Below are 12,936 nucleotides of genomic sequence, written 5' to 3'. Positions count from 1 at the left end.
AGACCTCACAGATCTCACGGTAAGACCTCTGTATCCACACACAAAACAGTTGTACCTTCAGAAGTCACAGACTGTCAAAGCACCCATAAGGTACATACAATAGAAAACCCAGATAGACATTGCCCAATACACAAAAAACCACATCCACTAAAGAAATGCAAAGGCTTTAGAAGCAAACCTATTGCAGAGCGGATATCCTTCCTTAAACAAAACGGCATCTGTTTTAAGTGCTGCGGATCTACTTACCACATTGCCAAGACTGAATGTACAGAATGTGGCAGTGAGAAACATATTGCAGCTTTGCACCCTGGCCCTGCTCCTGCACCACTAGAGACTGTAGAACCCATGAAAGATCACGGCAGGGAGAAACAAGAGATCCCACTCTCTTCAGTCATGTCAAATTGCACTGAAGTATGTGGACAAGGCAAGAGTGCACGATCATGCTCTAAAATCTGTTTAGTGACTGTATATCCCACTGGCGAGAGAGAAAGGACAGTGAAAATGTATGCAGTGCTGCATGAACAAAGCAACAGATCCCTTGCAAAGTCAGACTTCTTTGATACCTTTAACCTTAAGGCAAGTGCAGTTCCATACACCCTAAGGACATGTGCGGGGACAACTGAAACCGCAGGGAGAAGAGCTACTGGCTTTACCATTGAATCCTTAAATAAGAAAGTGCAGTTCTCACTTCCTACCCTAATAGAGTGTGGCATGATACCTGATGACAAAACAGAGATTCACTCTCCAGAAGTAGCCCATCATCACCCCCACCTCCGCTCAATTGCTCACCTTATCCCAGCTGTTGAGCCAGATGTTTCTATCCTTCTACTTCTTGGAAGAGACATCCTTCAAGTGCACAAGGTGAGCCAGCAAATCAATGGACCTTACAATGCCCCCTATGCACAGAGACTGGACCTGGGGTGGGTCATTGTAGGAGAAGTTTGCCTGGGGACAGTGCACCAGCCTGACAACATTAGTATTTTGAAGACATTTGTGTTAACAAATGGACGCACATCTCTTCTCAGTCCCTGTCACAACAGCTTCGTTGTCAAGGAAAGCTTTGGCAGGTCAACACAACACTGGGACTCTTCTACATTATATGGCAAAGAACAAGTCAATTCCGACACTGAGACAGACAATCTAGGGATTACAGTGTTCCACAAAACTAAAGATGATGATAAACAGGCCCTCTCTATAGAGGATCAGACCTTCTTACAGATTATGGATAGAGAGGCCTACCAAGATGACAATCACAGTTGGGTGGCCCCTCTACCCTTTCGCACACCCAGAAGTTTTTTGCCTTGTAACAGGGAGCAAGCCATGAAGCGTTTGCGTTCACTCAGCAAAACACTACAGAGAAAGCCAGAAGCGAAAAGAGATTTCACCGAATTCATTAAAAGGATGCTGGACAACGATCACGCTGAAGTTGCAGGACCAATTGAGACAGATAGGGAACACTGGTATCTACCCATGTTTGGGGTTTACCATCCACACAAACCTAACCAAGTCAGAATAGTTTTTGATTCCAGCGCAAAGTATGAAGGAGTTTCTTTAAACGACGTACTGTTAAGTGGCCCTGACCTAAACAATACTTTGTTAGGTGTCCTTATGCGCTTCAGAAAAGAAGCCATTGCCTTCACAGCAGATGTGCAACAAATGTTTTATTGCTTTCTTGTCAGAGAGGACCATAGAGACTTTCTACGTTTTCTCTGGTATGAAGATAATGACAGACAAGGAAATTGTTGAGTACAGAATGAAAGTGCACATATTTGGCAACAGGCCCTCTCCTGCTGTCGCTATATACTACATGCAAAAGGCTGCCCAGAAAAATGCAGAGTTCTATGGACAAGAAGCCAAACACTTTGTATTGAGGCATTTCTATGTGGATGATGGACTCGCTTCTGCTAGCACACCTGAAGATGCAATTTCCATCCTCAGTAAAGCAAAGCAAATGCTGGCAGAATCCAATCTGCGTCTTCATAAAATCGCTTCCAACAGCCAAAGAGTAATGGAAGCCTTCCCTGTAGCAGACAGAGCCAAGGACCTTAAAGATCTTTGCCTAGGTACGGACACCCTTCCTTTGCAGAGAAGCCTAGGCCTGAGCTGGGATCTAGAAACAGATACTTTTGTTTTCCGAGTTTCTTCAGAGGAAAAGCCCTTTACACGAAGAGGAATTCTATCCACCGTAAATAGCCTCTATGATCCCCTAGGGTTTGTGTCACCTGTGACAATAAAAGGTAAGGCCTTAGTTTGGGAACTGTCATCTGGGAAAAGTGAATGGGATGCATTGCTTCCAGAAGGGAGACTATGTGAGTGGGTTCAATGGACAGAATCCTTGCAAGCATTGGAGCACCTAAAAATAGACAGATGTTATGTTCCCATATATCTATCAACAGCTCGCAGGAAAGAACTGTGCATTTTCTCACATGCATCCACCATAGCGATAGGTGCAGTGGCTTACTTGAAAGTAATTGATGCAGAAAATGTGTGCCATGTTGGATTTGTTATAGGAAAGTCCAAATCAAGCCCTAAACCAGCCCACACGATTCCTCGTTTAGAGTTGTGTGCTGCTGTACTTGCAGTCGAAATGTCTGAGCTAATCATTTATTAACTAGATACTGACTTCGATGCTGTGAAATTCTTCACTGATAGCAAGACTGTCCTGGGGTACATTTGCAACACAACAAGGAGATTCTATCTGTATGTCTCCAACAGAGTGAATAGAATCTGGCAATCTACACACCCAGATCAGAGGTTGTATGTATCTACAGAGCAAAACCCTGCAGATTTTGCCACTAGACCTACTCAAGCAGCATGCCTGCAGAACTCTATATGGTTCTCAGGCCCATCCTTTCTGTACCAACAACACTGTGAGGATATAGACACTGCTAATGTTTATCCGCTCATAGAGCTCGACCCTGAAATCAGATCGGAAATTACACGTTTCAGTACCAAAGTTTCTGAAGTAATTCATTCGCATTGCTTTGAGAGATTTTCTTGCTGGAAGATATTAGTTAAAACCCTAGCCAGACTCATCCACGTCGCTAAAACCTTCCGGAGGGAGTCCAATAGCGATCAGGTCAGAAGGTGGGAAAGTTTCCATGAACAGGTCAATCTAGAAGAACTTTCTCAGGCAAAGTCTGTTACAAACATTTCCAGAAGGAAATTGACTGCATCACAAAACAAAAGACATTCCTAAAACAAAGCCGTCTTAGGAAGTTCAGCCCCTTCGTAGACAAGAATGGGTTGTTGAGAGTGGGTGGACGTTTGTCTCTTGACGAATTTCCAAAGGTTGAGAAAGGCTGGTATACCGTATATATACTCTGTTTTTGGAGGGATAATGGTTGAACTATGACATTATAGTTTTCGTCTCAGATTAGCTAGGATTCCATTTTCCTATTTGTGTGTTTTTTCTGCATAGCAGTTGTTACATAGTTAGTGGCATAATAAATTATGCCAGGCAGGGAGTGTTCTGCCCATAATTGTTGAAAATAATGTATGCAATATACTGTAATGTTATGTGATGTTGCTGCCATCTATTGGTCAGAGTTATTATGCCTAGTTATATCAGGATTTATAGGAAGTGGTCATTTTCACACACAGTAACCTTCAACCTGGAAGTTCCTGTCTTCCATTTCGTGACTGCTTCTGAAACTAGCAAGTAGCATACAGTGAAGCTCCAAGCTATTCCTGGATTTATGGTGGAATTGTCCGTGAGTACACTCACTGATGGGATGAAGCTGTTGTATAATGTTTAATGTATTGACACATATGTTTTGTTTGTGTTTATGTTGTAGTTTTACAAAGTTATTCAGAACTAAGAATACATACAGATCTGATGTCTCGCGTTTCTTGACTTCTGAATTATTGTTAGACTGTCTGACTAGTGTTATACAACAGTTCAATAACGCGAAGCAGAACAGTGACCCTATGCTTAGCTTTTAGCCATCTTTCTGCTGGCATGCAGAAGGCTGGGTAACATATCCTGAAGCCCAGCCCAGCAAAAAAGAATCTATTCTGAATTTACATTAGGCCCAATTCACAGGCATTGTCTTCTAAATTTATAAAGGTCACCATGTTCAGTAGGAATTATAAAAAAACAACACATTGACAAAACACTAGGCATACACAATCTGTAAAGATTTTAGATAGGGTGACTTTGCCAAAGGATTGTTCATCGACACTATATTTTAGCTAGTCATGTGCACAGGTATGCAATCCTAGCTGTCAGACCAGGATGTTACTGACAGCTCAGTCCACACTAACTGTCCAGCAAGGAGATGGTCTTATAGTGGGCAAAGCCTATATTGAAAAGATTCTGGCCAGGGGCTATAGAAGACTGGGGCAGACTTTTTCTGGGATAGAGTGTGGGATACTTTAGGTCAGAAGAGTTAGGAAAGGATACATACAATATAATACTTTAAGTGAAAAGTGCACTTTAGCAATTATTCCTTTAGGCCAGGTTCACACCTTTGTGCTGCAGTTTGGGTGCAGTGTAATTTATGCATGCTTTATCCACGATTTTAGGTGCACTCCCACTGACTTCTAAAATACTGTACATTTTCATAAAAGCGCTTCAAAGTCCTGCATGCTGCATCTCTGATGAGCTTTCAGAAAACAAACAGTCTAATAGAAGTCAATGGGATTGCACCTAAAACCACAGGTCGCACTACATCCAAACTGCAGCTAACCAGTGTTAACCAGGCCTTAGGAATCATTTTAGGGTCCTTTTTTTAAACTACACAGATACAGTAAAGATTTGTTTAGTTTCAGTTTTGCAAATCTTGAATTTTTATTTTTAGAAAAATGTCAAATGTTTAAGCAACCGTGACACTAAAACGAATGTCTAAAACAAAGCTTCCCATGCCACCGATCTCTACTGTACTGAAGTGAAAAGTTATGTTCACTCAAATGTGGTCCAGCACTGATCTCCCACCAACGCCTACAATACTACACAGCAGCAACATAGGGTCCCCAGGGAGTTAAACTTCAGAGCACAGCTGGGTATCAAGAATACACTTCCAGAAGAGACTGTTACTGAAAATTCTTCCGTGGGCGATTTCACTTCACTGCAATATTTAAGTTTTTCTGTGCAGGGAGTGCATTATTTTAGGTATAACGATAGCCACTTTATAGTGACTTTAAAGGTTTATTTAAATTTTTAAATAAAATAATTGAGAAGTTGTACTTACTTGCTATGTGCAACCTCCTCTTCTGGAGGCCTTCGTCTGTGCTCTCGCCCCTCCTTCCTTCCAAGTGCTCCTATAGCAAGCTTGCTATAGGGGCACTCAAGCAGGCTCAAATCCCAAGCCAGGTTGTGTGCGTCTATTGACGCACACAGCACGGCTTGGCCCTGCTCCTGGACTTGATTGACAGCAGCAATGGCTTCCACTGCTGCCTCCATGTCTTGAGTAGACAGAGAGAGTGAGCAGCGCTGCTCTTCTCAGGCACAGTGGAAGGATCAAGTTGAGGTTCAGGTAAGTATTTAAGGGGGGAGGGGAGCTGACTAGAAAAAGATTTTTAACTTATTGCAGACGGTATTAAGATAAAAAAAACCTTGAAGTGGTTCTAAAGGCTCAAGTTTTTTTACCTTCATATGTTCTATGCATGAAAGTAAAAAAATCTTCTGTGTGCAGCGCCCCCCCAATCCTTACTTGAGCCCCCTCAGATCCAGCGATGTTCTCGACAGCCTCTGCTGTCTGGGGACTCTTCATCACTTCTTTTTCATTGGCTGAGACAGCAGTGGGCTCCCACTCTCAATCACAGCCAGTGAACCAATGAGGAGAGAGTGCAGGGGGGCACCAGCAGGGACCCTAAAAGAAGAGGACCAGGGCTGCTCTGTGCACAATTGTTATTGGGAAAAAAAAAACACAGCAAGCTTTAGTGTCACTTTAAAGGCTTTACAACCACTTACAATATGTACACATATGTCATTTTTTAAAGAATTCCAGGTATGGCAAAGTCAGGTAGACCCAGTGAATAACAGACACTTGGATTTGTCTTTCCTTAGCACTTGTTACTAAGAATTCATTCCAGTCTTCAAGATTAGAGAGAGATTTGCACATTCAAGTTACTCATAATAATTATTTAGCATTTTCACTTGTTTGTTAAAAAAAAAAAAGTTATTGTATATGTAATTCACTCCAATCTCATTAAAAGCTTGAACATTTAACTAACATTAATTTAATCTCAAAAGGGATTTCCAATATTTTTACATTTGAAGATTTTATTAAAATAAAGCAATGAAAGTCATTGTTCAAGCATTCCCTTTTACATGGTGACAACGTTCTGACCATGTGATCCCAGATGCGCTCCTGCGATATGAAACGGGCAGGACACAACAAGTGGTCATTTCAACACACGTTACCTGCTATTGTGGCTATGTGCAAACCAGCCCTGAGAAATGCCGTGCTGGCATCACTAAAGCGCATCCATGTCCAATAAGATGAAAAAACCAATGGAATTAAGGTGTACACAGTATTTTATGCTAAAAATGGCAACTTTAGAATTTTTACAGAGCTTTATAGAGCCAAACATTTATTTTAGTTACAGTGTACATAAATTTAATCCAGATTAAAACATATCCTGTGTGTTAATTGTAGTGACTTTTGGGGGAATATTCCTTAAAAATATGATTTTATTTCAACAGTAAGAAGCCCAGCCGTCTGTTAAGGGTTAACCTTTCTTGGTGAGAATTCAAATGACCTGCTAGTGAAATCACACACACAATGAGTGGAAGAGACTTGTTCCAGAGACAATATGTTATTTGAATTTCTACAGGTAGTCAAACAAAGTCCCAGGAAAGATAATAGTGGAATGTGATGTCGGTTAAGACCTGGCAAAAGTATGTTTTCTCAACAATTGCCATTGTCTGTTGATAATGAGGAGATTTCACCTGCAAGAAAGTTGATTATAAAGTCAAATACCACCATTGGACTTCCAAACAGTGAGTCATCACACCTGACCAAAATAACAATGGTGAGAGGAGACTTGTAGGTCTGAGAAGATTAAATAAAACCTTGGAGTGTGATGAGCCAACAAACTTCTCAAACCGTCCCTATTATCCACTAAGGTTACAAGTATAACTGGTTGTTTACCTTAATTCCTACACAATGGACAGGTAAACAGAGGGTTTCCTACTCATGAAAAACGTCATTCCTAAAACCAAAAGGTTAAACTCGGGACATATATTTCTACCCACAAAGACATTAAAAAAAGAGACATATTATTAACACTTTTATCAAACAAAAATATATTCAGCAGAGTTGGGGATTGCATACCACTAAATTAAGTATGAAAAGTAAGATTAAGATGGTGAAAAGTAAGATATTTTGTGAATTGGTATCAGTTGTATGTTTCCATCAGAAAGCAAATGTTTCACACAAGTTTGAATCTCAGGGAAATGAAAAACTGAATGCACATATATTTTTCTATGATTCCTATCCAAAATTAGTGGTACAATCAAATATTTTTGGATAAGACATAAATTTAATATCTAAAATTACCTTGGTTTCCAACCGAGGCATGAGTCATCATTAATACTCAAATTGTTTTGTGATCCCTGACTGCCCCCCAGTGGACAGGTGAGAGATATCTTAGGTACATACACTTCTCGACCGGCCAATCAAAAAGCCTGTTGGGAGGGTCTTTTAAAACAATGGTTTGGATGGTATAAAAAAGCCATGCACCTCATAAAAAAAAAAAAGGCTAAGAAAAAAAAAGAAAAGCTAAAGAAAAACCAACTGAAAAGCTGAAGAAATCTGACGAGGCTGAAATCTATCCCATCTGAAGAACTACTACTCAATCCTTTCAAACTTCTACTAAACTTCTAAACTTCTGAACCTCTACACTCCCACACTCTTCCTAAAAACTACAACCTATTGCACTATCTCTCACTTGCTCCCTGCGGCCATTCTTCTGCAGGAATTTCAACTGCCAACTGAATCCGCTGGGGAGGTATCATAATCCAGGTTCTGGGAGTGGTGAGACTGTTAAGAGTTGATATTGTATTTTATATTTCCTCTCTTGCATAGATTGACAGTAATTGTATTGAGTGTTTAGTATATAGAAAGATACATAGTTATTACTGCTAAGAATTGTTTGGTGTAATATTGAAATTATAGAGATTGCATGATTCATTAATTTGTAGTTGGTTATAGTACGATTTATCAGGGAATATTTTCTCACATTTCTATGGCCACGTTTTGGGAGAAATGATCTCTGAAGTACTATAAATTACCACTTATCACTAAATTTGATTTTAATCTTTATTATTATCTAGAAGAATTGTTTGGTGTATAGAATTGGTATATTATATTTTTGATCGTGTGTACCAGTATCCATTTATCACCAGTCTTTTGCGTTAATATATATATAATTTTTGTACATAAATGTATCTATTTATTTATTATAAAGGCAATTTTTGTGTATATGGTACGAAATCATACTGGCTAAAAGGACTCAAGGTATAATAATAAGTGGTGATCAAATTATTAAGGTGTCCAAATTATTGGTTCATTAAATATTTGCCGTATTTTAACGGCTGGAGGCACTGCGATATTTTGTTTAAAGGGAAAAGGACACCGCCCTTCATAAGTAGAATAAATTCTTACATAAACCACCACATAATGCATGCACATTACCATGTTATGTTGCGTGCTCACGTGTGTTGCATTAAGCGCAGGAGTGTCAAACTGACGGCTCTCCAGCTGTTGCGAAACTACAAGTTCCATCATGCCTCTGCCTTTAGGAGTCATGCTTCTGTCAATCTTGCAATGCCTCATGGGACTTGTAGTTTGTGGAGGGCCACCAGCATGACACCCGTGCTGATTAAGGCATCCCACTGCACTCCAATATGACCAAAAACACCTGAAAAAGATTTTTGGCAGATGGCAGAGGACTTCAACATAAATGCAATGCCTTCGTGTGCTGGGATGTCATTCAAAATGAATGGCACTGGAAAACATGCTTTACTATACACTGGGGTAATGCTTGCATTACTACAACACAACAGTGTGAACCCAACATACTTAAAAATCTGCTGAGGTTAAGGAATGCTATAAAAACAGTAAACTTTTGTTAGATTCCAGTTAATGTTGAGGAAAAGTCTTTAGTTCTTGCCAATACACTAGATAAAATAGAGGATCACAGAGTTTGTGCTCCACAAAAGGCAAATGTGTTCCACTTATATATGGTAAGAATGTAACAACATTTTTTTTACTGTACAGTACTGATGTCTATACTTTTTGTCAAACTTAATAAAAAGAATTTTACAAATAAAGAATGTAACAGAACATCATGTAAATCTAGTGAGAATCAACTTACCTTTTAAACCCTGCCATAGTGGTCACCATCCTCTCTAACTCTTCCACCTGCAAAATAAAACATGCAAATAAAGGTCTTCCTCATCTCCAATTAGAAACCTCTTGGATCAACAATGTACATTGTTATCACTATAAATATTAAAGTGTCGTTAAACCCATAATGTAAAAATTACATTAAATACTGACTTTCACACATGTCAACTTCAGCATTTTTGGCCAATTCTATGGAGTGCACATGCTGCTCTTGCAGAGCACAGGCAAGCCGTTTACCTCCTTTTGTTTTTTATTAGTTAGTCATGTGACTGCTACAGTACCAATCAGTGCTGTGAGGACAAAGGCTGATAGCTTAGATTTGCTTAGATAACGTATACAGCATAGGTCATCAGCTTCCTGGAGGCTCCTTTCACTGATCTTTCCTTTCGAAGAGAAGAAGCAGGGAAAGGTCACTTGACGTCTACAAAACAAACAGGGGAAAAAAGTATTTACATACTATTTTTTTTGCAATGGTTCACTGTCGCTGATCCTTGTCAGCACATAAAAGAGGAGCAGAGAGCGCTGGCGGGAGATTCCAGGAGAGAAGTTTAGGAGCCGCTCTCTGCAAAACTATTGCGCAGAGCAGGTAGGTATAACATTTTTTTGGTTAAGCTTTACAAATCACTTTAACATTATTAGTCGGGTTTGTTTTCTGGTTTTGTAATCCAATACAGATAAAGAGTCATAGATCCCTGTGTGGGAGTATATGTCAAAACAAGCTGTTAGCAGTATGTAAGATTGCAGCAGGTAAACTGCTTTTTAAACTACACCCTGTTCCAAATTATTATGCAAATGATATTTTTCTCATTTACCTAAATAATTGATGTAAATAACAGTCAGCATAATTCTCATGTTAACAACTATTAAGAGTACAATTCAAATTTTATTGAACAAACTTCCTAATAACAGTATTTTTTTTTAAACATAAAAAACTTGCAATGCACTGTTCCAAATTATTACGCACAGTAAGTTTCAAAACACTTTATAGGTTGTAAAGAACTGAAAATTGTCATTTGTTGTGTTTGCAGCATATTTACTGAAATAAAAAGCTATTTCAATCAAACTTTTAACAACATTTTAACTTTTTACACATTTTAACAGCTCACGTTACATTTTAACATAGGACCCCTTATTTGATAGCAGCTTCACAAGTCTTGCATCCATTGAACTTGTGAGTTTTTGGACAGTTTCTGCTTGAATTTGTTTGCAAGAGGTCAGAATAGCCTCCCAGAGCTGCTGTTTGGATGTAAACTGCCTCCCACCCTCATAGATCTTTTGCTTGAGGATGCTCCAAAGGTTCTCAATAGGATTGAGGTCAGGGGAGGATGGAGGCAACACCATGACTTTCTCTCCTTTTATCCCCATAGCAGCTATTGATGCAGAGGTATTCTTTGCAGCATGAGATGGTGCATTGTCATGCATGAAGATGATTTTATTATGGAAAGCATAGTTCTTCCTTCTGTACCAGGGAAGAAAGTGGTCAGTCATAAACTCCACATACTTTGCAGATCATCTTTACACCTTCAGGGACCCTAAAGGGGCCGACCAGCTCTGTTGCCATGATTCTGGCCCAAAACATGATTCCACCACCGCCTTGCTGATGTCGCAGCCTTGTTGGAACAGGGTGGCCGTCCACCAACCATCCACTACTCCATCCATCTGGACCATCCAGGGTTGCACGGCACTCATCAGTGAACAGGACTGTTTGAAAATTAGTCTTCATGTATTTTTCTGCTCAATGCAGCCGTTTCTGCTTGTGAGCATTGGTTAGTGGTGGCCGAATAGAAGGTTTATGCACAGTTGCAAGACTCTGGAGGACTCTACACCTTGATGTCCGTGGGACTCCAGAGGCACCAGCAGCTTCAAATATCTGTTTGCTGCTATGTAATGGCATTTTAGCAGCTGCTCTCTTGATATGGCAGAAATCTTCCTCAATGTGCCTTTATATGCACGAACCCGTCTGTGCTCTGAATCAGCCACAAATCTCTTAATAGTGCGATGATCACACGAACGTTTTTGTGAAATATCGAATGTTTTCATACCTCGTCCAAGGCATTGAACTATTTCACTCTTTTCGGCAGCAGAGAGTGCCTTTTTCTTCCCCATATTGCTTGAAAATGGTGCTCTGCTTAATAATGTGGAACACCCTCCTTTAGTAGTTTTCCCTTAAATTGGGCTCACCTGCCAATCTAATTATCACAGGCGTCCGAGATTGTTTTCAGTGATCAAAAGAGCCCTGAGACACAATGCCATCCATGAGTTAAACTGAAAAACAAAATATTTAATCTTTGTGACACTTAAATAGAATTTGCATAATAATTTGGAACAGGGTGTATTCCCATGCAGGTATGGTCGCGTGGCATTGGCTGTGGAGGGTTGAAGTCATAGATCACTTCATAAGATTGCATAAGGAACAAGTATTTCATTGTTTGAGGATGGTAATTTAGATGATGCAGTATAGGTTTGCAGGGAAGCAGGATGTGTTGATCTCTGAGTGGTATAGCAACTGCAGATCCAGGTTTTATGGAATGTGTGGACTAGAGATCCAGTTGAAGAATAATAGTAGAGAAGCAGCAGTGTAATAATCCCTACTTCCAAGCAGCGTTTATTTTTATACTTGTGGGGTTTCTTGGGGGGACGGGGGGAGAGATTGACGTGGTTTGTCAAGCTTCTCATCGAACAGTTTCTAATTGGGTAGGTCACTCAGGCCTCTTTTGGTGGGTAAACATCTAGAATAGTATGCATGAAGCTTTAGAGAAAAAATATATTTGTAATTCATAATGTTTTCCAGCTGAATGGCTTAAACAGGTCCAAAGCTTTGTGCAGCAGTAGGGTGCGTTGCAACAGATCGCATATCAGTTCAATTAGTTCAATTGTTTGACATAATCTCCAAGTGTCTGGCTGCTCTCAATTTCCTTTCTGTTTGCAATGTACACAGCATAATACATCCCTGGGCATGTCAGGAACTGGGGTTTTTGGCTAGGGTCCCATGCATCCTTTCAATTGTCCTTATAGGCATTTCAGGAGTTGGTTAAATATAAATCTGACCATTGAGGTAATGAAAGGGATAATGACAGGGGGACTGGTGGACTTAGGTATACAGTGGATACTGATGTTCCTTTACAGGCAGTTTATCTGGTTATCTAGCTGCAAAAGTAAGCTGTAGAGTGTGAGCATTAATGGACAACTTATGTTCAAGTAGGTGACATACAACAGATTCCTGGGAGCTCCCTGGGGTCCATTTTCTGTAAAGCTGCGGCTTCAGTCAGTTTGAAGTACACTCTCATCCCCTAACAGAACTCTCAAAATTAGCTCTCACGGGCAACGATTTGAAGTGAGTTTGGAGATATCTCCTACCTCTGGGGTAGAGATCAGAGAGCGGTACCTGTTCAGACTCTGCGAGCGAGGAGTACCTTGTGGTGGAGTAGCTCTCTTTCAGGTGTGTGAGCATCATGTTAGTAAGTGCCGCAAATGTAAGCTGGGTCTATGCCTGCTAGTTCAGCAATAAAAAAAAAACTTGTAGCTGCCAGAATCCACCCCCCCCCCCTTTAACTGTGAGTCAAGTGGAGATTCTTTTTGT

The 12,936-nt window shown here is 40.2% G+C and overlaps 1 protein-coding gene across 2 annotated transcripts in view; it reads right to left on the bottom strand.

Annotated features, from left to right (window-relative positions):
• The window catches only part of ADSL (adenylosuccinate lyase), a 307,415-nt gene that overhangs the window by 188,381 nt on the left and 106,098 nt on the right, over nt 1-12,936 (bottom strand). For both annotated transcript variants that reach the window (XM_089674217.1, XM_089674218.1), the window contains exon 6: nt 9,325-9,371. In XM_089674217.1, coding sequence (XP_089530343.1) covers nt 9,325-9,371 — 47 coding nt within the window. The remainder of the gene's footprint in view (nt 1-9,324; nt 9,372-12,936) is intronic.

This window comes from Staurois parvus, unplaced genomic scaffold, assembly GCF_062004578.1.
Source record: "Staurois parvus isolate SC_StPar_1 unplaced genomic scaffold, SC_StPar_1.0 ptg000149l, whole genome shotgun sequence".
Lineage (NCBI taxonomy): Eukaryota > Metazoa > Chordata > Amphibia > Anura > Ranidae > Staurois > Staurois parvus.
This window is presented reverse-complemented; position numbering and strand designations above follow the sequence as displayed.